Here is a 25403-nt window from a genome sequence, read left to right on the forward strand (position 1 = left end):
TCGCATCTTCCTCTTCACAATACCCCATAGATTTTCTATGGGGTTAAGTTCAGGCGAGTTTGCTGGCCAATTAAGAACAGGGATACCATGGTCCTTAAACCAGGTACTGGTAGCTTTGACACTGTGTGCAGGTGCCTCAAGCAACGTGGATTGTGTGCCTCTCCTCTCTTCCTCCAGACTCTGGGACCCTGATTTCCAAAGGAAATGCAAAATTTACTTTCATCAGAGAACATAATTTTGGACCACTCAGCAGCAGTCCAGTCCTTTTTGTCTTTAGCCCAGGCGAGACGCTTCTGATGCTGTCTGTTGTTCAAGAGTGGCTTGACACAAGGAATGCGACAGCTGAAACTCATGTCTTGCATACGTCTGTGCGTAGTGGTTCTTGAAGCACTGACTCCAGCTGCAGTCCACTCTTTGTGAATCTCCCCCACATTTTTGAATGGGTTTTGTTTCACAATCCTCTCTAGGGTGCAGTTATCCCTATTGCTTGTACACTTTTTTTCTACCACATCTTCTCCTTCCCTTCGCCTCTCTATTAATGTGCTTGGACACAGAGCTCTGTGAACAGCCAGCCTCTTTTGCAATGACCTTTTGTGTCTTGCCCTCCTTGTGCAAGGTGTCAATGGCCGTCTTTTGGACAACTGTCAAGTCAGCACTCTTCCCCATGATTGTGTAGCCTACAGAACTAGACTGAGAGACAATTTAAAGGCCTTTGCAGGTGTTTTGAGTTAATTAGCTGATTAAAGTGTGGCACCAGGTGTCTTCAATATTGAACCTTTTCACAATATTCAAATTTTCTGAGATACTGAATTTGGGATTTTCCTTAGTTGTCAGTTATAATTATCAAAATTAAAAGAAATAAACATTTGAAATATATCAGTCTGTGTGTAATGAATGAATATAATATACAAGTTTCACTTTTTGAATGGAATTAGTGAAATAAATCAACTTTTTGATGATATTCTAATTATATGACCAGCACCTGTATATTATTCCATAGAAAAGTCTTCACAATTAAATGTATTAATGCTTGTATTTATCTGTGATTGCAGGAGCCTTTTGAGGATGGGTTTGCTAACGGTGAAGAGTTGACCCCTGCCGAGGAGGCTGCGGCTAAAGAGGCGTCTGAGTCTAAAGGGGTGGTGAAGTTCGGATGGATCAAAGGAGTTCTGGTAAGGACTTGCCTTAAGATGAGTTATCAAGTCAAACACAAAAGAAGTAGAAGTCAGTCGAGTTGTAAATGTATGAAACTTTGGAAAGAGAGCGTCATTTGACTTGAATTGTGGCAGCCACTCAAAATCAAAGAAAGAAATGTGGATGATGAGTGAGCTTTTTCTGCTGTGGGTGATAATTGGTCTTTTTATTAGTTTGCTATATCTGCTGCCTGTAGAGACCCAAATTAGAGGCTTAATGTTAAATTGTTGTGCTGTTGTAATGTTTACTATGCTAATGCTCTCAACAAGCTGTGGCTTTGCTCAGTACAGACTCTCTGACACAAGAGTGGGGGGGTTATTTGAATCCAGTAAAAACTTTATGGTTCACAGATCAGCTCTGCTTCTTGTCTCTTGGTCAATATTTTGACAGGTCTTCCTTGTCCTTGAAATTGTCCTCATTTTCACCTTCCCAATCTTAACATTTGACACCAAACAGCTTTTCATAGTGTCGACAAGTGAAAATTCATTTTCATCCAAAGTGTCTTTCAAACCACGGCAGGAATTCATTCAATGTTTGAAAACGTTGTGTTCAAATGTGTTTAAAGGATTGTTTCGGGTTCTCACTCGACAGCCTTTGCTGCGTAGTGTCCGTAACCTCAGAAAAAGATTTCAACTTTTCCCTCAATTAAAAAAAAAAAAAAAAAAAAAAAAAGCACAAAAATTGTAGTTAGAGTAAGGCACTTATAGTGAAAGTACATTACAGTACGTGCTGTTTAATATCACCACAAGACTTAAACATTGTTCACATGAGACTATTGTGAAAGAACTGATCTGTGTAAAGTTATATATAATCTCTGAACTTTGCTGTCAAGACAAAGACAAAACCTTGGCATGATACACCAGAAAGGTGTATAGGTGTATATATAGAGCAAACGCACCCACAGGAACAAGAATCCTTACAGTAAGAATCCTTAAATTAGGTTAATAAATTAAATCAAAACAACACGTAACCAGAAGTTTATTCACCTAGAACAGTAGGCACGCCACTAAAAGATAGATGAATTTAGATAAAGATAGAGATATATAAAGAAGGAAAATTTAGATGCGTTACAGATAAAATAAACTACTTTAACATGAAATATTTGTGCTTTTAAAGCCTTTGCAGGTCTGGGAAGGTTTATTTCTCCTGCAAGGGTATTACTGTAACAGTGATAACTCTTTTCTGTTGTAATGGACACCACACATGCTGTTGATAGACCTTAACCCGCAGCTTTCCTTCAAACATGGATGGGTTCCTGTCCAGAGGTCATTGGTCCCGGCGAATGTCATCGCCGGGCCGTGGCGAGATTTGAGAAACGGCTTTGGTCGTTGATGTTTTTGTCAGCATGAGTCTAAACTGCATCCTTCCTCTGTGCAGGTGCGCTGCATGTTAAACATATGGGGTGTGATGCTCTTCATTCGAATGACATGGATCGTGGGCCAGGCTGGAATTGGTAGGTTTGACTTTGGTCGGCCGTGTGAATTAGCACTTCAATTCGCAAGCAAACTCTTGTGTTTTCCATCAAGCTGCAGTCATTTCTCATGCACATGCTGAATGTTGCTGTGAGGCGCTATGAGCGGTCTGCTGTCATTTACCGGCACCGTGCCAAAGAACACTGGAAATGTACTGCATATGAAGCCGGACGCAAACAGCTAGTGTTTAGTGCTATCTTTGATTGAAGATGAGTCAGTAGAGATGTTCACTGTCATTTCACATTTTTATTTCCACAGCGTACTCCTGCATCATTGTTATTATGGCAACTGTTGTGACTACCATCACGGGCTGCTCGACTTCTGCGATCGCAACCAATGGCTTTGTACGAGGAGGTAATTTACAAAAAATGAAATGTGCATTTACACTGCGCAAATCTAAATCATAGATAATTCAGTTAAACCACAGGGACCCTTTGAATGGATTTTTGTTTGGATCAAGTTATTCACCATGTGCAAAATGATCTTTTTTTTTTTTTTTTTTTTTGGTGGTCATGTTTGGTGTGTGTGTGTGTGTGTGTGTGTGTGTATAGCCTATACATTTTAATCTTCATTTATAAGCTCCAGTCCTTCTTTATCAGATACCCCTACGACCAGGAACACCATCTAATCTATCATGACACAATGTGAATTTAATGCTTATACAGGTGCTGGTCATATAATTAGAATATCATCAAAAAGTTGATTTATTTCACTAATTCCATTCAAAAAGTGAAACTTGTATATTATATTCATTCATTACACACAGACTGATATATTTCAAATGTTTATTTCTTTTAATTTTGATGATTATTACTGACAACTAAGGAAAATCCCAAATTCAGTATATCAGAAAATTAGAATATTGTGAAAAGGTTCAATATTGAAGACACCTGGTGCCACACTCTAATCAGCTAATTAACTCAAAACAGCTGCAAAGGCCTTTAAATGGTCTCTCAGTCTAGTTCTGTAGGCTACACAATCATGGGGAAGACTGCTGACTTGACAGTTGTCCAAAAGACTACCATTGACACCTTGCACAAGGAGGGCAAGACACAAAAGGTCATTGCAAAAGAGGCTGACTGTTCACAGAGCTCTGTGTCCAAGCACATTAATAGAGAGGCGAAGGGAAGGAAAAGATGTGGTAGAAAAAAGTGTACAAGCAATAGGGATAACCGCACCCTGGAGAGGATTGTGAAACAAAACCCATTCAAAAATGTGGGGGAGATTCACAAAGAGTGGACTGCAGCTGGAGTCAGTGCTTCAAGAACCACTACGCACAGACGTATGCAAGACATGGGTTTCAGCTGTCGCATTCCTTGTGTCAAGCCACTCTTGAACAACAGACAGCGTCAGAAGCGTTTCGCCTGGGCTAAAGACAAAAAGGACTGGACTGCTGCTGAGTGGTCCAAAGTTATGTTCTCTATATTTTGCATTTCCTTTGGAAATCAGGGTCCCAGAGTCTGGAGGAAGAGAGGAGAGGCACACAATCCACGCTGCTTGAGGTCCAGTGTAAAGTTTCCACAGTCAGTGATGGTTTGGGGTGCCATGTCATCTGCTGGTGTTGGTCCACTGTGTTTTCTGAGGTCCAAGGTCAACGCAGCCGTATACCAGGAAGTTTTAGAGCACTTCGTGCTTCCTGCTGCTGACCAACTTTATGGAGATGCAGATTTCATTTTCCAACAGGACTTGGCACCTGCACACAGTGTCAAAGCTACCAGTACCTGGTTTAAGGACCATGGTATCCCTGTTCTTAATTGGCCAGCAAACTCGCCTGACCTTAACCCCATAGAAAATCTATGGGGTATTGTGAAGAGGAAGATGCGATATGCCAGACCCAACAATGCAGAAGAGCTGAAGGCCACTATCAGAGTAACCTGGGCTCTTATAACACCTGAGCAGTGCCACAGACTGATCGACTCCATGCCACGCCGCATTGCTGCAGTAATTCAGGCAAAAGGAGCCCCAACTAAGTATTGAGTGCTGTACATGCTCATACTTTTCATGTTCATACTTTTCAGTTGGCCAAGATTTCTAAAAATCCTTTCTTTGTATTGGTCTTAAGTAATATTCTAATTTTCTGAGATACTGAATTTGGGATTTTCCTGAGTTGTCAGTAATAATCATCAAAATTAAAAGAAATAAACATTTGAAATATATCAGTCTGTGTGTAATGAATGAATATAATATACAAGTTTCACTTTTTGAATGGAATTCGTGAAATAAATCAACTTTTTGATGATATTCTAATTATATGACCAGCACCTGTATTTCTGTAAACATCCAAGTACGTGATGCGATCTGGGAAAACCCATCGGATGTCCTAATGGAACATTTTCAGTAAAGTAAAAAAATAGGTTGAATGTCTTTTTTTTTTTTTTTTTTTTTTTTTTTTTTTTTGTTGTTGTTAAAATTAGGTTTTCATTAAATTATTATTCTATAACATCTTGTCTATCATCTCTGAAAATATCTTGGCAAAATTCGCCTGTTAAGTGACGAAAAATAGCAATTCATAGTGGCAAGCTGAAAAAAATCGGCTATAGCTTTCCCTCTCTTAACACTGCAGACAGTTCATCAAAATAAACCACATAACATGTAGAATGAAGGTGTATTAATGCAAATTTCCCGCCAGTCCTGTGTAAACTACGACACGCAGATTTTTTTTTTTTTTTTTTTGTAATACAACGTTATTGTGAGAAGGCGGAGCACAAGAGAACAACGGAGCTATAATGAACAGACATGTTCTAATTGTGTTTATTAGAGGTTGAACTCAAATCTCATACTGCCAGACTGCCCATACTACTTCTGAATAGGATGTCTACTTAGTAAAATGTATGAAAATATGGAAATGTATGGATCAGATCACTCAAATAAATGGAGGTGCCTTTACATGGTCTGTAATGGAGCTTGGATGTCATCTAGTGAAAAAGTTTGGTACTGTGCCCAAACAAAATCTTACTGAAAGCTCATTTTTGAAATATATCAACCTAAAATTTGGAATGATGACATTTTTGGCTTTGGTTTTTTTTTTTTTGTTTTTTTTTGTTTTTTGTCCTGCAGTTTAAGAGTAAAACATGTTTTGTGATATATCATTATAAAATATAAACAGTTATATTTTTACATTTTCATCAACTTAAACTTCTATAACTTTTTTTTATTTTTTTATTTCACTTTACTAATTTATTTCACTTCTAAAATAATCTGAATAATCTGTCTTCTTTAAAACAAGACCAACCTTAGGTCTATATTCCAAAGCATTCTTGAATTACAACCATTTAAGTTTGGATAGTGCATTTTCATGTCTATGCGAAAAAGGGGGTGACCGTTATTTAAACCTGTTTTTCTCAGAATTCTGTTCCTGAAAATCAGAGCGATCAGCCGACTTCAGATAACCATAACTTTTGTTACTGACAAGCTATGAAATAAGTAAAAACTGATTTGGAAAGGGCTTGAATCCAGCTTTCATATGATATTGAATTTTAGGTGATAGGTAAAAGTTCACCATGTGATGGGTTTTCGCAGGTCACATCACATATTGATAATCAATTATTTACACAAATTATAAGAGGGTTGACATGTTAAGCTGATCTTTAGACAGATGACTCCTCTTCAGGCACAACATAACAAAAATGATGGAAAAGAGGAGGCTTTTACTTGTCCTTGCAATGTTCACATTTTGTTGTTTGAAGTCTGGAGTAGTATGTTCAATAAGAGATAGTTATGATTTTAACAGGGTTGATTCATAATCTGGTGACAAAAAATGCAGTAAAAATATCTCTGTACCCTGCTTAAAAAAAATCCAGCATTGCCAGCATCCCATTCAGATCCCATCTTGAAAAACATACCTTATTTTTTGCATGCTGGGACCTGCATTGGATGCTGGATGCTGGTTTGCTGGTCCCAGCATGGGAAGCAGGAGTGCTGGTAGACCAGCTATAACCAGCTCAGTTTTGCTTGAGAACAGCTTGACTATGCTGGTCACACTGTACATTCCTAAACCCTGGGTTAACATCCTTATTTGCATATTTGTGGTATCCGTGTCACTGATCGGACGATCGCAGAATGCAATATGCTAACATAAAGGCTCTAGCATTGCTCCGGAGCAGGGTTTCATAACCCCAGGTAAAAAGCGGTGCTAACCCCACATTTAAATTAGAGGTGTTCAATGTTCCCTTATCTGGGGTTAAAAGCAGGGTTTAGAACGACAATAACCTGGGGTCAAGTGTAGTGTGAAAAGGCCTTTATTGTTCCTCAAGTCTTCAGAACTGAGTTTTCTCATTTTTGGTGGCATAGTCTTTTTTGGACTCCTGGCTAATTGTCTCTAATGTAATTATTTTCACTAAGACTCCTTCATTAAGTCTGAGTGCATGAGTGTGATGACACATCTAACCGTTCTGGCATTAAAGTACCGACAGATGAAGGTGCAGTAAGGTACACGGCAAAACGCTTCCAGTTCTCACACCATGTGGGGAAATTCAATAGTGTTTTGAGATCTCAGTGTTTTTCTGTCAGGTGATCAAGCAGTTCATTGACAGTCTGGAAGTCAGAAACGGATAGTTGACCCACTCTGTAGGCCCCCATCTGAGAGACAGAGTTGATGGCACTAGATAACATTTTTGTTTCAGTGTGGAAGTGAAATCAATATTTTTCCATGAGCACCTCAGGCATTAGTTATTAACCCAGTCATGGGAGGGTGTGTATTTGTAGGATTGGGTTTGTTTGAGATGCTCATGGATATTTAGCCGTCACTGCCACTCTTTTCAGATAATTTACCTTTTCCCACACTCACAGGACATAACATTTACTATTTGACATATTTCCTTTTTCAGCATTGCATGTATGGAGGTCCAAATTACTCAAAATGAAATAATTAAATAAATAATGAATTCAATAAAACAACAATTTAATGTAACAGTTTATTCTGAAATAATTTAATAATTAATTTAATTATTAATTCAATTATTAAATAAATCAATAAATAAATGTATCTATTTATTTTGTAAAATTCCAAACCATATTCATTCCCAAGGCTTGTTCGAGATGCATCGGCGCTGTGCAGGCCGATCGCATTATGCGTTTGGAGAGCATGTGACTCCTTATGCTTTTGAATCGCTCTTGCGGTACGTTAATGTCATACGCCGATCGGCCTGCACAGTGCCGATGCATATCGAACGTTCAGTTCACCTCGCCAAGGTGAACGCCAAGCACCGCCCACTGCCTGTTGATTGGCATTTGTGAAATGTCCTCTATCATTATGAAAATCTTTGGGGAAAATCGTGCTTTGGAAATACATGATTCGTCAAATAGGCGTCATTTGTAAATTCAGCATATAATTATGAAAAACGGCTTTTTGAAAAAGCACATTCAATTATGAAAAAATAATTTAAACAATAATAGTGAAAGAGGATTTTGTGAAATACATTAAACAATAAATGTTGTGTTTTCATGGAATTTTACAAAGTAAATAGATACATTTATTTATTGATTTGTTTAATTAATAATTAATTAAATTAATTTAATAATAATTAAATTATTTCAGAATAAACTGGTACATTTAATTGTTGTTCTATTGAATTCATTATTTATTTATTTTATTTTGAGTAATTTGGTCTTCCATATGCATGCAGGTTTTTCTAATATTGTGTATGTGCTCATTCTTTCTGTCACTGAGGTGAGTAGCAGTTAATCTGAGATTAGGCCTAATCGTCCCTGGTATTCCAGTAATTTATTAAACTCCCTCCCCCCCCACACACACTTTCATAAATAAGATCTATCTTAAATGCTCACTCAAGTCTTTGCTCACACTCAATCTGTGCTCATTTTTTTTTATAGGGGTGGGAATCTTTTGAAATCTCACAATTTGATTCTCAATTTTAAATCAAATTTCAATTCACTATATGCATAGATATGATTTTAGATTTGATTCTAATCTTGTTTTTGAATTTTATTTAATTTATTGTCCCCTTGTAATACACAATAAATAAATAAATATGTGTGTGTGTGTGTGTGTGTGTGTGTGTGTGTGTGTATATACTGTGTTTCCTACAGGATTTTGTGAGACTGTGGTGGGTGGACATCGGTCCCTCAAGGGTTTTTTTTTTTTTTTTTTTTTTTTTTTTTGTACATTTTAAGTTTAAATGCATCAATCTGGTGCATTCTGAGAGCAAAATTTAAGTGACCAGATCAATGAAGAAATTTGTTCTCTTGTAAACAATTTTGTGCTCTAATAGTAATTTATTTATTGGTGATGGTAGAGCACATTAGTCATGTACACAACATATAGTAGGCTAAATGATAGTTCATGTGTGGTCAAACATGTAGAGTATATATTTAAACCATTAAAAATATGTAGCCAAAGAGGTTACCTTTGTTGAATTAATTTATTTCTAACATAATTAGTGGGGGCCTGCATCTATACATATGTATTTGTGGAACTAATGGCCACTCTTTAAGTTTGTTAAACACAATCCAGAATGCACTAAACACACTACTTCATTAAAAAGAAAATCAACAAATGAATAAAAATATATAATATTAAGCTGACCAATAAATAAATAAATAAAATCTAGGTGACTATATAATTCAGCAGCAAATATAATTCAGCAGCGAAAAGTATACTAGCCTAATTCTTGAAAAAAAAAAAAAAAAAAAAAAAAAAACTTTGCACAAACCGCTTATGCGCATCCCGGGTGTAGAATGATGTGCTTAAAGCAATATGGAGTCACAGCACGCAGTTGCGCTTGCGCATTGAAAAGTTAACAGCACAAAGAGAATCCCTGTGTATATCTCCATCTAACAGTTTATTAATCATATGTTTCTTCTCACTTTTAAATTCCAGTTATTGTGCGTGTGACGCCAATTCATAGTCCATGTGTTGTGCGATCTAACAGACGCCCTTTAGCCAGTATGATGACATCGTTCAGAAACGGCAATAAACTCCATCAAGATAAGTCATTTTATGCAAATCCACAGCCCTTTATCTACATATCAAGTATTATAATGGGAATATATCATATTGGAGAGTTTTACCGTGCTGACTGTCGTTACCGAACGCGACGCGCTGTTTGAGTGCTGAACAGAGAATGATTGACAGCTGCAGTGGAGGGAAGACGAGTTTCCTTGAATTTAAATTTAGCGATGCACATATTCTTCTGTCCCTCACATGAAGCTATGGAATGGCTTCAGATGACTTTGAATATAGTACACGAAAACTTAATTGGTGCTAGTCTATTTCTTGCTCTATGACTCCCATTTTTGCCGTATAAAAAGCCGTAAAAAATTATCAATTGGTTATTTAAATATCACGACAGGCCTAATTTCCGTTTAATTTTGAGACTATGGCGGGACAAATTAGAATGTGGCGGGCCGCCACAGTCTAGTTAATGTATTGGAAACACTGTGTGTGTGTGTGTGTATATAATATATAATATATAATATAATATATATGTGTGTGTGTGTGTGTGTGTGTGTGTGTATATATTACACACACACACACACACACAAGTGTTTATTATATATAATAGAAGGAGAGCAGCAGTATGCAAACTGAACAGCAGCTACTGTTAGTGGAGTTATTTAATAAGGTAGTTTAAATTATACACGCCTTATAACTGCATTATTATTTTAGCCAAGCGGAGAATGAGATGCCGCCACTGTTCAGCCTTTCATATTCGCCTCTCACGGCGTGAGCAATCACGTGTCTTTTGCATCACTAAACGACCGAACACTGATTGGAACCAGATGATAATCACACATTTTAGAGTTACACATTATTTAAGGCTGTTTTCTGTTTGTTAAAATATTGATATAGGAGTTGTTGTCCAGTACGCTTCATTCGTAATGTATCCCTTGTTGCAAGCCTGTGTGCCCTCTAAACTGTCTGTATGCCTCATGGTTCTTTGTTCCATCAAAATCATGTTGTAATTTTAGACTTGGCTTAATATGGCAAGTTGTTTTAAGCATAGCTGAGAGTACTACTGTTATCGGTAACTGAACCCATTATGATCTTATCCACAGGGGTACCTCAGAGTTTGGTGCTGGGTCCCCTCCTCTTCTCAGTATATACTACATCACAATTAATCTGGTCTATCACTGCTACGTTGACAACACGCACAGCTCTACTTTCCTTTCCTGCTTGCCAGTAGTAAAATTAGCCTAAATTACTCAAATGTTCAGAATACTCTCAAATACAGTTGTCATGAAGGAAAAAACACAAGTGGAGGCCTAGGATTAGACAATTGTGGAAGTCTGTGTAGCATTTGTCAGAGTTTTGGGGGCACAGATTGTGGGCAAAGAATGGGTCGCTCTCAGGAGCTCAGTAAATTTAAGTGTGGTACCGTGATAGGTTTATCGGTGCGCACAGACGCACATACAAGGTTCGCGCGCACACAGAGAGTAGTTAAAGTGGGCTAAGTAATAAATGCAAAGTTACCCCCCCCCCACCCCCCTTTTTTTTTTTTTTTTTTTTTTTGTGCTGATCTGAAAAATGATCCGATCCGTGACTTAATATCCATGATATGATTCGAACCATGAGTTTTGTGATCCGTTGAACCACTACCGCCACTGGACTCTAGAGCAGTGGAGACGTGTTCTCTGGAGTGACGAATCACGCTTCTCTGTCTGGCAATCCGATGGACGAGTTTGGGTTTGGCTGTTGGCAGGAGAACGGTACTTGCCTGACTGCATTGTGCCAAGTGTAAAGTTTGGTGGAAGGGGGGTTATGGTGTGGGGTTGTTTTTCAGGGGTTGGGCTTGGCCCCTTAGTTCCAGTGAAAGGAACTCTTAATGCTTCAACATACCAAGACATTTTGGACAATTTCATGCTCCCAACTTTGTAGGAACAGTTTGGGGATGGCCCCTTCCTGTTCCAACATGACTGCGCACCAGTGCACAAAACAAGGTCCATAAAGACATGGATGAGCAAGTTTGGTGTGAATGAACTTGACTGGCCTGCACAGAGACCTGACTTCAACCCGATAGAACACCAGTGGTGTAGTCTAGTTTTTTTGTAGTGAGTATACTGTGTTTTTTTTTTTTTTTTTTTTTTTTTTTTCCCTCCCAGCCTCATACTTACCTGTCCCAGAGCGACACCCCATAAGCACCGCCACACTCACTAATGCATGTAGTATGCATCTGATCTAGGCTATATGTAATTGAGAGCATTCTGAAAGACTGCTTATGAGTGTTTTATCAACATGCCAATTTATTATAATCAACATAAGACTTTACCAGCCAATGGCATTTACAGCTGAAGAGACTCTGGACTGATTTTCTACTGTTTAGTGTCAATCACCATCTAACTCAGCCACTTAAGATAGCCTGAGATGTTATATGAATATGGTCCCTGGAGCATATTTTATCAGCTGGAAAGTTTCAATGCACATTTAAGAGTGCAAGTTGCAACTATTATTACTCTCTAAAAAATGTTTGGTTAAAAACAACCCAAGTTGGGTTGAAAATGGACAAACCCAGCGGTTGGGTTAAATGTTTGTGCAACCTGCTGGACAGTTTTATTTAACCCAACTATTGTGTAAAAATTGCTATATTGCTTGCTTAAAATGAACCCAAAATATGTTGGAAATTAACATTTATTAATATTAAATATAATAGTTAAACAATAAACATTTATTAAATCGTTTATTAATAAATGTTCACCTTTTGATTATTATTGTTGCCTCTATTATAATAGACACATAATTATATATAATTATGTGTCTGATTTTCAATTTCCAACCTATGGGTTCATTTTAAGCCAGCCATATAGTCATTTTTAAACAATAGTTGGGTTAAATAAAACTACCCAACTGCTGGGTTAAAACAACCCACTTGCTGGGTTTGTCTATTTTCAACCCAACTTTAACCCAGCATTTTTTAGAGTGTGACAATAATGGAAAGATGAAGCTTATCAGTAGCCTACGTCACAATATCACCCTGTTTGGACTTTGTTTTCTGTTTTGCACCATTTCCTGCCAGTCTGTGATCATAGTTATGCATTTCAATTCACTAACTTGCAATTTGAGTCAATATCAGTTATTTTGGATATACTGTATATCAGGTACAGTATATGGCAAATTTTCTCAAGAAAAAAAATCTCAACTAATGCTGTAAAATATACATGGGAATAAGTTGGTTATTGAAGGTTAAAATGAACTGATTTGACAAACTTAAATTACACTTAAGGAAATTTTTATAATAATAAAGTTATAAAAGGCCTACTAACTTTAAATTTATTTCTACTCCAATTCGTTTTTTTAAACATAAACATTTAAATGGTGGCTGTCAACTTGATGGATTTATTCAACATGCATAATATAGGCTATTGAAGAACATTAAAAATTATAGTTAATATGTTATATGGTGTATATATTTAACTAAATGCTCCTCTCTAGAGTTCATTTTTCTAGCTGACTAACGAGTTTATGATCACTGAATATGTTTGTTCTGAGGTAAATGTGACGTTACGTGACATTGTTTACAAGCTGTTATAAACGTCTTTCCGCGGTTGAAACACTGATTAAGCGATTATACGAGACATGATATGGATTTCGTTAAGTTGCAGTGTATCTTTTATCATACCTTGTTCATTCATGTTTATTTCGCGCTGTAACTGGTAACTTAAAGCGGAGGAGAGGATCAGTTCACGTGCGCGTCAGGCTGCAGCTTCTCTTGAACTGCTACTGCGATCTGTCATGATCACATTAAAGAGCGCCAAAACGGTATTTATGTTTTTTTTTTTTTCTTTTTTTCTTTCCCCTAAGTAAAATGGGCAAAATATGAAACTTGAGACTTTGAGAAATATGAGACTTTGTTTCATGTCAAAAGCAACAAACCACAAATCATATTTTGTGATTTATTGGATGGTTACGTATCCTCGCGCTTTTTAAATGGGTATACGGAAATCCTTGAACATTCCTAGTGGGTATACGGCGTATACCTGCGTATCATGTAGACTACACCACTGCTTTGGGATAAATTAGAGCGGAGACTGCGAGCCAGGCGTTCTCGCCAACATCACTGCCTGACCTCACAAATGCGCTTCTAGAAGAATGGTCAAAAATTCCCATAAACATGCTCCTAAACCTTGTGGAAAGCCTTCCCAGAAGAGTTGAGGCTGTTATAGCTGCAAAGGGTGGACCAACTATTAAAACCTACGGATTAAGAATGGGATACCATTAAAGTTCATGTGCATGTAAAGGCAGGTGTCCCAAAACTTTTGGCAATGTAATGTATGTGGGGCCTAGCACTGAACTTGATGACTTTGTGCAAGTGTTTATGTGCACCTATTCATGAAATCATAATGTTATGATTTTCAGAATATTTTGAAAAGTCTCTTAATGCAAAGGATAACCAATAAGTCAACATTGAATTGTGTTTTCTGAAAGTTGATCTGTTTTAATATCTTTTCTTCAGGTGGAGCGTATTACTTAATATCTCGAAGTTTGGGCCCAGAGTTTGGAGGCTCCATTGGTCTGATTTTTGCCTTTGCCAATGCTGTGGCCGTAGCCATGTATGTCGTGGGCTTTGCGGAAACTGTTGTTGAGCTACTCATAGTAAGAGATACAATTATATTCTGTCATATATTGCTCATAATTTATTGCTTTAATATGATGATGTATAGAATGGTAGATAAAATAATCATTATATGTGTTTGTGTCTTTAGAATTCTGGAGCGCTTATGTTTGATCAAATTAATGATGTCAGAATCATTGGAACCATTACGGTCATCCTGCTTCTCGGCATTTCAGTGGCTGGAATGGAGTGGGAGGCCAAGGCAGGAAATTTATTATGTATTCAGTTTTCTTTGAACATTAGACAGTGCTGACCATTTGACTTCATGATTTGTCAACATGATTTTGTTTCATAGGCTCAGATATTCCTCTTGGTCATTTTGATCACTGCTATTTTCAATTACTTTATTGGGTCCTTCATCCCTGTTGAGTCCAAGGAGAGATTTGGCTTCTTCAGCTATGACAGTAAGAATACGCACTTAAATTCATCTAGACCTGTGGTTCTCAACTGGTTTGTTGTGTCTCTGTTCTGATGGCTTACAGACAGCAGGAAGAAAGCGATGCTTCATGAGATTTGTTGTAGTTGTTGTTTTTTCTCTCTCTATTCATCATTCACATTGTTTTTTTTTTTTTTTTTTTTTTTTTTATATAATGTAACTACATAATTATCTAACCTTTTTAGCTGGCATCTTGGCGGATAACTTTGGCCCAGACTTTCGAGGAGAAACATTTTTCTCAGTTTTTTCCATCTTCTTCCCGGCGGCCACAGGCATTTTGGCTGGTGCCAACATCTCAGGAGATCTAGCAGTGAGTGTTGCCATTCATGTCCTCACCACATATTTATTGTTCGTCACATACACAGTTCATCACTGTCAAGGATCACTGTAAATGTTTAATTTCTCTAAGGACCCTCAAATGGCCATCCCAAAAGGGACACTTTTGGCTATTCTCATAACGGGCCTCGTGTACATTGGTGTGGCAATTTCTGCAGGTAAACACTGTTAGAATCATATATCATATGAAGTACTACTGTATCAGTTTTTTTCTGATATATTAATTGATTTGTTGAAAGGTGCTTGCATCGTGCGGGATGCTACAGGTATTGAGAGCAACATTACTCTCAGTGGTATTGTAAACTGCACTGATGCGGCCTGTAAGTTCGGCTATGACTTCACTTCCTGCAGACCTACGGTTGAGGGAGAAAAGTCTTCCTGCAAGTTTGGCCTTCACAATGATTTCCAGGTACATCATCAACAGCAGACATGGCCTTTTTCTACATTATCACTCTGTTCCAAATCCTAGTGATTTCCCTGAGTTGCATTTTTAAGGCCTCGTAGCTGTACTGCTGATGCAAAGTCTGTTCCATGTGGTAGACGGCAGACTTTGGTCAAAATTAGTGCTATATGTGTGAGCGCTAAAAATCACTTATAGGGTTCTATTTCAGTAAGGACATAAACCGCATTTGAGACTCAACACATTAAGATTTGGAACAGAAAGACACTGGAAGGATTGTGACTGAATGTCTTGTGCTGAAGGTCATGAGTGTGGTGTCGGGCTTCAGTCCCCTCATCACAGCGGGGATCTTCTCTGCGACCCTCTCCTCCGCCCTGGCGTCTCTCGTCAGTGCCCCAAAAGTGTTCCAGGTGAGTGACTTATCTGCTGCTTCATGTTAGAAATCTATCTTGACTTAACAGTAGTGTGTTAGCATTAGTATAAGCACAGTTGAGTGTGGTTTCACTCCAGTGCTTGAATGAGCTCAGTAATGTTGGAACTTGTCTTGATGATTTGATAGATTTTTCTATTTCCCTCAGGCTTTATGCAAAGACAATATCTATCCTGGAATCGCTGTTTTTGGGAAGGGCTATGGCAAGAACAACGAGCCTTTGCGAGGATATTTACTCACCTTTGCCATTGCCTTGGCCTTCATTCTCATTGGTAGGCAGAAATTAACTAATCAAATTGTTTTCTTCATCAAAGATGATTTCACCTCACTCTGAAATGTGCTTGTTTTTCATTTCTCCAGCGGAGTTGAACGTCATCGCCCCAATCATTTCCAATTTCTTCCTGGCATCATACGCTCTCATCAACTTCTCTGTGTTTCACGCGTCACTGGCTAATTCCCCCGGTAAGACATTCTTCCATTTGTACGAGTTGGAAAACTGAACCGGTTGAGGAGTTATGAATTCATGTTGTAGACATGCTGGGTCATGTCTCCACAGACACCAGAGTGCTCAAATATCATTAGTGTCAGTATGGTACATCTCAGCCTCTAACACATGTGAGGAATTTTGATTGGGTATGTTATGTGCAGAGTAGATTTTAATATCGGTCATTTTCCATGAATGAGTTAAAGGGGACTTGAAACTGACAGTTTTGTTATTTCAATATAGGGTCAGTGAAATTAGGTGCGTAAAGGCCCTTACCTATTACATAATCACCACAGACCAGTGGTAGTTCGAAGCCGTTAAACAGCCGGAGGGAATTTTTCTGGTTTCTGCTTTGGCAAGCTGTTTATAACTCCTAAAACGAACTTTGTTTTGACCTGATTTTGTTTAAAATGTCACACCAGTTTCAGTTTGTTCTTTTATTTCGCCAGAAGTGTATAATGGCTTTAACATTCAAATGTTGATGTTGACCTCAGAAGTCAAAATGTTTTTTTTTTATTTTTTTTATATTAGCATATATTTAAAACTGTTACTAAATTATTGGGGCATGTCTATAAAACCTTGATTTATGTGATTTATCATTATTTGCAATAAATATTAAATAACCGCATGAATGAAGTCCTAGGTAAAATGAGTTTTCAGATTTAGCCTTAGTTAGAACTAATGTGACCATATCCAAAAGATTAACAGTAATTAACTTTAGCAGAAGGGTAGAACGGTTGAGCTGGATAAATGCAGTCACTACCACAATTTGTAAAAATGGAGAGAATGCAGTGATATGGTCTTCTCGTCATGGGCTTCTCACAGTGTTTAAAAAACTTTGCAAAGTTCCTATGTAAGGAGACGTTTTTGTTGTACTGTAGAGAGCTTTCATTCTTACAGGTGTTACTCAACTTTTATATCTGAATGAAAATGAAAGTCTTTTCATTTCTGAATGGCATCATGTAATTGACTGTATTTCTTGTTTTTGAGGATATAATTTTACACATTTCTTTATTCTTTGTGTAAAGAGGTTTGTTTTTTCCTCAATACCAAAGCTCTAGAAGACCAGCAGGTAGATATGTTCACTTCTGACACTTTATATAGTCTCTGCACACAATTGCATGAACATAAAGGGTACGTGTAGATTTCCCACATGACTCATTCATTCTCCAGACACATTTCACAGACACCATTTAAAACGCTTCTGTACCCTTTATGTCATGTAGTTTCTGTAGCATTACAAGGTAATCGTGACTCCACTAAATCCCATTACTCTAGTATGTGTCCTGTGTTCAAGAAACCTTCCTAGTTATGGTAACCGCTTGTATACGTATCCTAACTGGTGCTAACTTCATTTAATCAATTCTGTTTTCATGCTTTTATAAAACTGTGACATTTTAACTGTATAAACTGTTATGTCTTGATGTGACTGATTTGTGTTGTAAAGACTGATAGAACATTGAGAAGCTTTGACACTGTTAACAACCTCATATGAAATGTCTTGAGCAGATCCCATGTCCTTGTGGGCATGAGGACAACCGGCAGATTCTGGACGCTGTTCAGAGATACGTGCCGTCCCTTCCCCACTTTCACTAGCAGCTCTCAGTTGTCCTATCACACACCCATGTGCCATTGTTTGTGTCCCATACTGTTACCTAATGTAGCAGAATGGCACAGTTAGCACATTCGTACCACAAAGAACTATTGTTGGTTTTAGCCCAACTATTCGTTCCAATATGTTGGCTCCAGTTGATGGTTGTAATAAGGGTATTTTGACCTTTTACCATGTTACCAAATCCTAACCCATACTACTGCAGGTACCCTGTCTTTTAACTGAAGATCTCTAAGTGTATGTTTGTTGGGCAGGTTGGAGGCCGAGTTTCAAGTACTACAACATGTGGGTGTCTCTTGCTGGGGCAAGCCTATGTTGTGTCGTCATGTTTATCATCAACTGGTGGGCGGCCCTCTTGACCAATGTCATTGTCTTATCCCTCTACATCTACGTCAGCTACAAGAAACCAGGTGAACATATTCAAGCAACAGTCATATGTCCTTCAGCACAGAAATATTCTAACTAATGCTTCCACGGGTTGATGGGGATCTGATTTTGTGAAACTGGCCCTTTATGAAATTGTCGCGGTCTTACAGATGTGAACTGGGGTTCGTCCACTCAAGCTCTGACATATCATCAGGCCCTGACACACAGTTTACAGCTGTGCGGAGTAGCTGACCACATCAAAACCTACAGGTAATAGAGCCTCTATCAGAGTGTGTGTGTGTGTGTGTGTGTGTGTTTCATGTCTGTTCAACCTGTAATTATTCAAAAACTTTCAAACCCTTATTTCTATAGTGTTTCAGATGATTTTTTTCCCCCTTTGATTTAGTTTCCTACTGAAGGCTTGTTCAAATGATCTTGACTCGTGTATGTGCTGGATTCATTCATTATCACACTGAATGTATTTGGGGCTGTTGGTGCTTTAAGGCTGGAATAAACTACATGACTTTTAAAATCTGAAGAGATTTTAAAACTCTAGTCATCGTACACTTGTTGACTTTGGTTACAGATGAAAAAGTGGGCATCATACACTAAACCAGTGCTTCACAAACCTGTCCTGGGACTCCCACCACTGCACTTTTTTTGATGTCTCCCTTATCTAACACACACTTCATTTAACCAGCTCATTAGTAGAAATTGCAGGATTTATAATCAGTTTGTGTGTAAATGTACATTTTTTTACCAACATTTTCCACTTCTTGTTCTATTACTAGTAATTGTAGTAATTAAATATTTGCTTAGTTTTCACAAAAGCTCTCTATAATTTGCTGTAGATCATTAAACCGTTATGCTGCCTCAGAACTATGTCTGAAATAAGTTTCGTGAGTTACCTTCGTGTGCAAAGGCAAATAAGGCAGCAAGGTAATAAGTCAGCTGCCTACGTTTTCAGATGCAGCCTTGAATTGGGTGTGTTCAATGAGGGAGACATACAAAATGTGCAGTGGTGGGGGGGTCCTAGGACAGGTTTGAGAAGCACTGAACTAAACGAGTCACACCCCACCAGAAGTGTCATGTTCTGAACATAACAAACTCATGCTCATTATTCCTAGGAGATGCATAAGATCCATGTGCTCAAGCTCTAGAGATAATGTTCAAGAAGACATGGAGCATATCATCTGATTTAATGTACTTTATTATATTTATCATTACTGCTTCGTAATGATAATGACTACAAAGTTGATAGCAAAAAAAAAAGAACAGTTTCTAGAACCATTTCAAAGAAATTTTGCTGTGTACCACTTAAAATTCCATCCAGAGGCTCGCTGTGACCTACCGAATGGTTTTACACATCACTTAACTGAGCTGAATACTAGTTTAATAGCAAGTTTATATTCATGAGTTGATTTTAGTGAGCAGTTAATAATGATCTGTCCCCTAAACCAAGTCATCATACATTTTTAATTTTTATTAGGACTCAAAAGAAAAGACTCAAGGTAAATGACAAAACGCAGTTAATTGGTGTACATAACATTTGTAAAAATGCAGTGCGCATATAATGAATTATTAACTTTACATTTTTAGATGAAAATTGTCAGCAGTACTGTAGCGTGGAGTGAGTATCTGGGGTGCTCCAGTAATAAGCGGCGTATCTTTGGAAATAATTCCAAAGTAATCCTGCACCATGACGAAGCTTTGAATTAAGGCAATATTAAATATTTAAATGTTTAATTCAAAGTATATCTTATGGATAATTTATTCTAATGGGGTCTGTTTGATTTTAGTTTACCCATAAACATTAACTATTCCATTAACTATCAAAAATGTACTAACATACAGTAGTTAAGGTGGCCGTTATTCACGCATGAATCTATATGACTCCAGTCATAGGTAAGGTTAGCGCTTCACTGTTCTCTTGACAAGTTCAAGCTTTGACTAACCATTTTTCATAAAAATCATCTTGAAAATCGTAGTCATTGATTGTTATACAAAAAGTGTCGTTTTTTTTTTTTTTAAATGCTAAAATGTAAAATGATTGAGTGACTAAGACATGCATGAAAAATTAGAATGGAATTGATTGAGGAAAAAAATAGATGTAATACTGTTTTGTTCTATTATTAGTGCTCTAGATTTACTGTGAGGACTGTGATCTTGAGTGTAACGTCTTCTGCTCAGACACCAGATGAAGATGCTTTTGTCTATGTGCTCAGACTGAAATCACATGTTGAGAGCAGAGGAAGTGCTGCTAGATCCTTCTGGGTCAGAGATAACCGTATTTCTGACAGTACCTTCAAATCAAACGCTTTACCCTCTGCATAATCCTGTTTTATTCTTAACATTTTTGCTTTGAAGCTCTCTAATCTGAGCTGGTTTGTTCTGCTCTTGACTGGACTGATGACCCTAGAGGTCATGAGAATGTTATGCACTGCACACTATGTGCTGCTTTTGCTTGATGAGTTTATGGCGCTTTGTACATTGCCGTCATCTAAACATCCCGCAGTGTCTGATGTTTAGATGACATGTGCCGGTGTTGTGTGTCTCTTCTAGGCCACAGTGTCTGGTGATGACTGGAGCTCCAAACTCACGTCCAGCTATTCTTCATTTGGTCCATGCATTCACCAAGAACGTGGGTCTGATGGTGTGCGGTCATGTGCGCATTGTGAGTACCTGAACACACGTCCTGTTTTCCTACTGTAACGTCTGATATTTGTCAATAGATGGAGGACATGTTATGTGTGGTGTTTTAGGAGCAAGTAGAATGTTGTGCAATCCGTGTTTGAATGTGCTTATTGAAAAATGTTCTTGGAGTAATAAAACTTCCCTGAACTCTGTGGGGACAGTGATTATAGTTGTCTAAAATAAACCAGTCTCTCATTTAGGGGACCATGTTAATCAGAAATGCATTGTCTGGAAAAGCCTCCATTGGCTCATTTTCATGAGCAAACCATGAGCTCATTTTACAAAACATGTTCCTGGAATCATAATCACACCATGTTGGTTCATTTGGCCACTGTCGCCTCTCGCTCGCTTAGTTGGGGGACACTTAATATTCAGTAATATTATTGATTTGACTGCACTGGCACTGTTGGATGAGAACTGAACTGAACGATGACATCACTGTTTTCTACAGAGCTGCTTTATAGATGAATTAAATTAATTTCATAATTGATCTTTACACAGTTATTGAACTGAATGAATCCACACTGAATGGACTTCAGCTGAACAATTACACTGTTGTCTTTTTAGAGCTGCTTTACAGCTGAATTGAACTCTGTTTGCTTGTTTGATTATTATTTTCCTGTTTATCCTTGTGAAGCTGCTTTGAAAAAGTCTGTATTGTATAAAACACTGCAGTATATAAATAAAGGTGACTTGATTTGAGGTTCCTGTGGTGTGAATTCAGCTTGTCTCTTTCTTTTCGTTTCTGTGCTTGTTCAGAGTTCTCGGCGGCCCAACTTCAAAGAGCTGAACAGCGATATGGTACGCTACCAGAGGTGGCTCCTTAATAACAAGTCCAAGGCATTTTACACACCCGTGGTGGCTGAAGACCTTCGTCAAGGAACCCAGTACCTGCTGCAGGTGTGTGTCTGTGTGTAATCTGTCTTTTGATTTCTGAGGGGTTTTTTATTGCCCTATTCACAAAATATTTGTTTAATACTTGCTTATAAGATATTGCTCACTGCTTCTCCTACAAATTTTGTCCAATCTTTACCAAAGTTGTCTCACATCATCTGCATGTCAATCCTCACAAAACTACTGCATTTTTAGCGTTTTCGTTGGTCAGAAGCTAATTTGCACTAATTGGCCTAAAATTGGGCTTTTTATATACCTGTCTTTCTCTACATTATTGGACATGCTAACTGTGGCCGTAAATCAAAAAGACTAAATAAACATACCAAATGTTTTATTAAAAAATGCAAAATGTTTGAGAGTTAGGGTATAGAAAATGTCATGAGCTCAGTGTCAAAACATTTTTTGCCTATGGAATGTCCTAATAATGAGAAGAGTACCAAAGTGTATGTGTGTTTTACAGGCTGCTGGACTGGGTAGATTGAGGCCCAACACTCTTGTGCTTGGTTTCAAAAACGACTGGTGTATTGGAGATATAAAGGATGTTGAGACCTACATAAACATAATACAGTGAGTTTAATCTTCCACTATTAATAATTATCTTCTTGAATTAGTGTCATCAGCTTCTACTATGCTAATACAGTGATACAAGTGGTTTGTTTGCCTGAAATCTGGTTTCTTGAGGTTTGTGTTTTTTTGTTTTTTTTTTTGTTTTTTTTTTGGTTGCAGTAGAGAGAGAAATAGATGCAAAAAATGCAAAACGGCTTGTATTTCTAGTGTATGTACATCTCATGAATGTCTGGTAGATGTTTATGACCAAATGCAGCTTTGAAGTAAATGGTTTGTGTCTTCCTCCTGTGAGACATTAATGCTTGTTTATTTGTGTGTGTGTGTGTGTGTGTGTGTGTATAGTGATGCGTTTGATTTTCAGTATGGTGTTGTCATTCTAAGACTACGAGAGGGACTCGATATTTCTCACATTCAAGGCCAAGGTACAGTGCTGTAGATTTAGTAACTACATTACATTAACCAGTCACTTTTAAAAATAATCACATTTTGACAAATGCTTCTGTTTAGTGCTGTTGAGTTATCATGAAGACAGCCTCTGTTAGCTTCAGGAAAATGTGTAATCATCAGTTCACTAGCTATGAACTACACAAGTAGGATATTAATTATGTTCCTATGAGAGGGAATGTAAAGGAAAGTATATTATATATCTTTAAAGCCTTTAAAACATTGAGATGCAGAGCATGATGTTCATAGCTGGACATGCATGATAGGCCTTTAGTGTTTGTGCGGATGAAATTGTTCATGTAATGAGGTCATTTTCAGTTAACTTGCCATTCACGCTTAATTTGAATTTGCCTTGACCTCAAAGCTGAACTTTCCATTGTCTCTAAAGATGATTCTTCAGGTATGAAGGATGTGGTGGTTTCGGTTGACATGAGTAAAGACTCGGATGGAGACTCATCCAAACCCTCCTCCAAGGCCACCAGTGTTCAGAACAGCCCAGCTGTCCAGAAAGGTTCGCACTTTTACATTTCCATATTTTCATGAAGAAGCTCTTGTTTTTAAGTTTTACACTATTTGCACTTGTTCTTCACAGAGTTATGTGTATCCTTTAAATAATCTTCTGTTCTAGAAAATGCTGAAAGCGAAAACGCAGATAAGTTCATTTCCCAGGAGTTTTGTAAAATGTTCCTCTTCGGCAGTAGTTGCTCAGAGTGGAAGTCATATGTTGACCTTCTGATCCATCATGTCCCTTTGGGGCCAGTTCTCATCAAAAGCATTTCACATCCCAACTCATCCACACTCCATGTGTTTTCTGAAATGTCTGCCCAATACAACACAACAAACAAACAAAAAACGTGTTCTCAGAAGTGTCTAGGCTGGGAAAAGTGTGAGTGTTTAAACGGCTTGTCGTGTTTGTAGGTTGTCTATGATAAATTACATGGAGGTCTGAAGTATTGGCCCTCTCAGCACCATCTGACATCAGAGGGCTCTCTGAAGGCTGAGAAAATATGCATAAAAAACAAATATAGCTGCAAGCGGCGATCAACAGGGGTCAAGCAGATGAGAAAACTTGAGAAAATGACCAGAATTGCCGAATATGAAAGTGCTTTTTTTAGATGTACAGTTTCATTGATCGCATGCATTGAGGATTTTAGTGAAGCAGAATTTGCTGAAATTTGGTCACCAGTTGTCCATGTGTACCTATTTTCCTAAATGTGCATTCACAAAAATTTTCTGATCTAGACCACACCTAATGAGTTCATTGGCTTGTATTTGCCAAATTTCTAAGACAACACTGACAACATAAATTGGTTTCTAAATGCACATTTGATTTGAGTCAAATAGAGCGAACATGTTGGGGTCATGGGAGACCCCAAATTATGTTTGCTGATTTAAAAAAAAAAAAAAAAAAAAAAATCCTTCACCTAAAATGGCATGAAACTTAAAGTAAACACATACACAAAACAATCTGCCCCCAAAACCCACAAAATCACATGAAAATGTCACATAATTTGTCAAAAAAAAAACAAAAACAAAAAAACAATTCAGCTACAATGCAGAACACACACGGTAATAAGTACACAGTAAGTGACACCATAACACATCCTAGATTGAGAACGAGTGCAAACACACACGTAGAAACGCATATAACCTGCATAACCCCATGTTCAGGGTTGACTGTAATGTGGCAAAAAAATTATACTTAAGTACAAAAAAAAAAATGCCAATCTTTGACAAACAGTCATTTTATTGTCATAATACATACTCATTTTAGCGGCATGCATATGAAAGTGTGACGTCATCACTGGGTTTTAATGGATCTGTTTATGATGATGATGGAACTCTTGAGGTTTCCTCAGCAGGTGACCTGCCTCACGCTTATGTAATAAACTGCAGCAGAACAAATGTCTCTTTGTTTGACTGACGTACGTGTTTCCCATTGCAGCAGTAGCAGACTTTAACCCTCTCATGTTTTTTCTAAACATTATCCAGATGAGGATGATGATGGCAAAGCTCACACTCAGCCACTGTTGAAGAAAGGCAGGATGTTTCTCATTCTCATTCTTTGCTCATTCTGTCTCAGACCTGCATGCACTTTTTCTTTGCAACATTTTAGGACACGCTGCTTTGAGTGTTTTCTGCTGGTGTGGCCTCTGACCTTCACATCTAGATGTGTTAGTGTTTCAGCTCCAATGATGTCACTTCCTGTCTGTGTTCTAATACTTGGTGTCTTCCTGCAGGGTTGCTTCTCTTTCCCACTGAAGAGTTTGCTTCAGTCTCTTTCCCTTCTTCTGTCTGCTTATGAATTAATCTGATCATTTTGTTTAATATATTATTTTTGTCTGTCTTGATCTGGAGTCTGAGCGTGTGTTTGTGCCTTCCAGATAAAAAGAGCCCGACGCTTCCTCTGAATGTAGCTGATCAGCAGCTGTTGGATGCCAGTCAGCAGTTCCAGCAGAAACAGGGGAAAGGGACGGTCGATGTGTGGTGGCTCTTTGATGATGGGGGTG

At 37.9% G+C, this 25403-nt stretch overlaps 1 protein-coding gene across 3 annotated transcripts in view; it reads left to right on the forward strand.

Annotated features, from left to right (window-relative positions):
* The window catches only part of slc12a2 (solute carrier family 12 member 2), a 70972-nt gene that overhangs the window by 36639 nt on the left and 8930 nt on the right, over positions 1-25403 (forward strand). For 2 of the 3 annotated variants that reach the window (XR_007932151.1, XM_051908806.1), the window contains exons 2-22: positions 1053-1172; positions 2572-2647; positions 2925-3020; positions 14072-14211; positions 14322-14432; positions 14526-14634; positions 14852-14976; positions 15076-15160; positions 15242-15411; positions 15705-15812; positions 15981-16104; positions 16193-16294; positions 18183-18338; positions 18465-18564; positions 20857-20968; positions 21748-21888; positions 22343-22449; positions 22792-22871; positions 23282-23404; positions 24886-24933; positions 25278-25400. Coding sequence is in view for 2 of the 3 variants with exons in the window: in XM_051908806.1 (XP_051764766.1) it covers positions 1053-1172; positions 2572-2647; positions 2925-3020; positions 14072-14211; positions 14322-14432; positions 14526-14634; positions 14852-14976; positions 15076-15160; positions 15242-15411; positions 15705-15812; positions 15981-16104; positions 16193-16294; positions 18183-18338; positions 18465-18564; positions 20857-20968; positions 21748-21888; positions 22343-22449; positions 22792-22871; positions 23282-23404; positions 24886-24933; positions 25278-25400 (2356 nt within the window). In the remaining variant the exon portion in view is untranslated. The remainder of the gene's footprint in view (positions 1-1052; positions 1173-2571; positions 2648-2924; positions 3021-14071; positions 14212-14321; positions 14433-14525; positions 14635-14851; positions 14977-15075; positions 15161-15241; positions 15412-15704; positions 15813-15980; positions 16105-16192; positions 16295-18182; positions 18339-18464; positions 18565-20856; positions 20969-21747; positions 21889-22342; positions 22450-22791; positions 22872-23281; positions 23405-24885; positions 24934-25277; positions 25401-25403) is intronic. The other variant, XM_051908807.1, reaches the window with a different exon arrangement.

Source organism: Ctenopharyngodon idella, chromosome 10 (genome assembly GCF_019924925.1).
Source record: "Ctenopharyngodon idella isolate HZGC_01 chromosome 10, HZGC01, whole genome shotgun sequence".
In the NCBI taxonomy this organism is placed as follows: domain Eukaryota; kingdom Metazoa; phylum Chordata; class Actinopteri; order Cypriniformes; family Xenocyprididae; genus Ctenopharyngodon; species Ctenopharyngodon idella.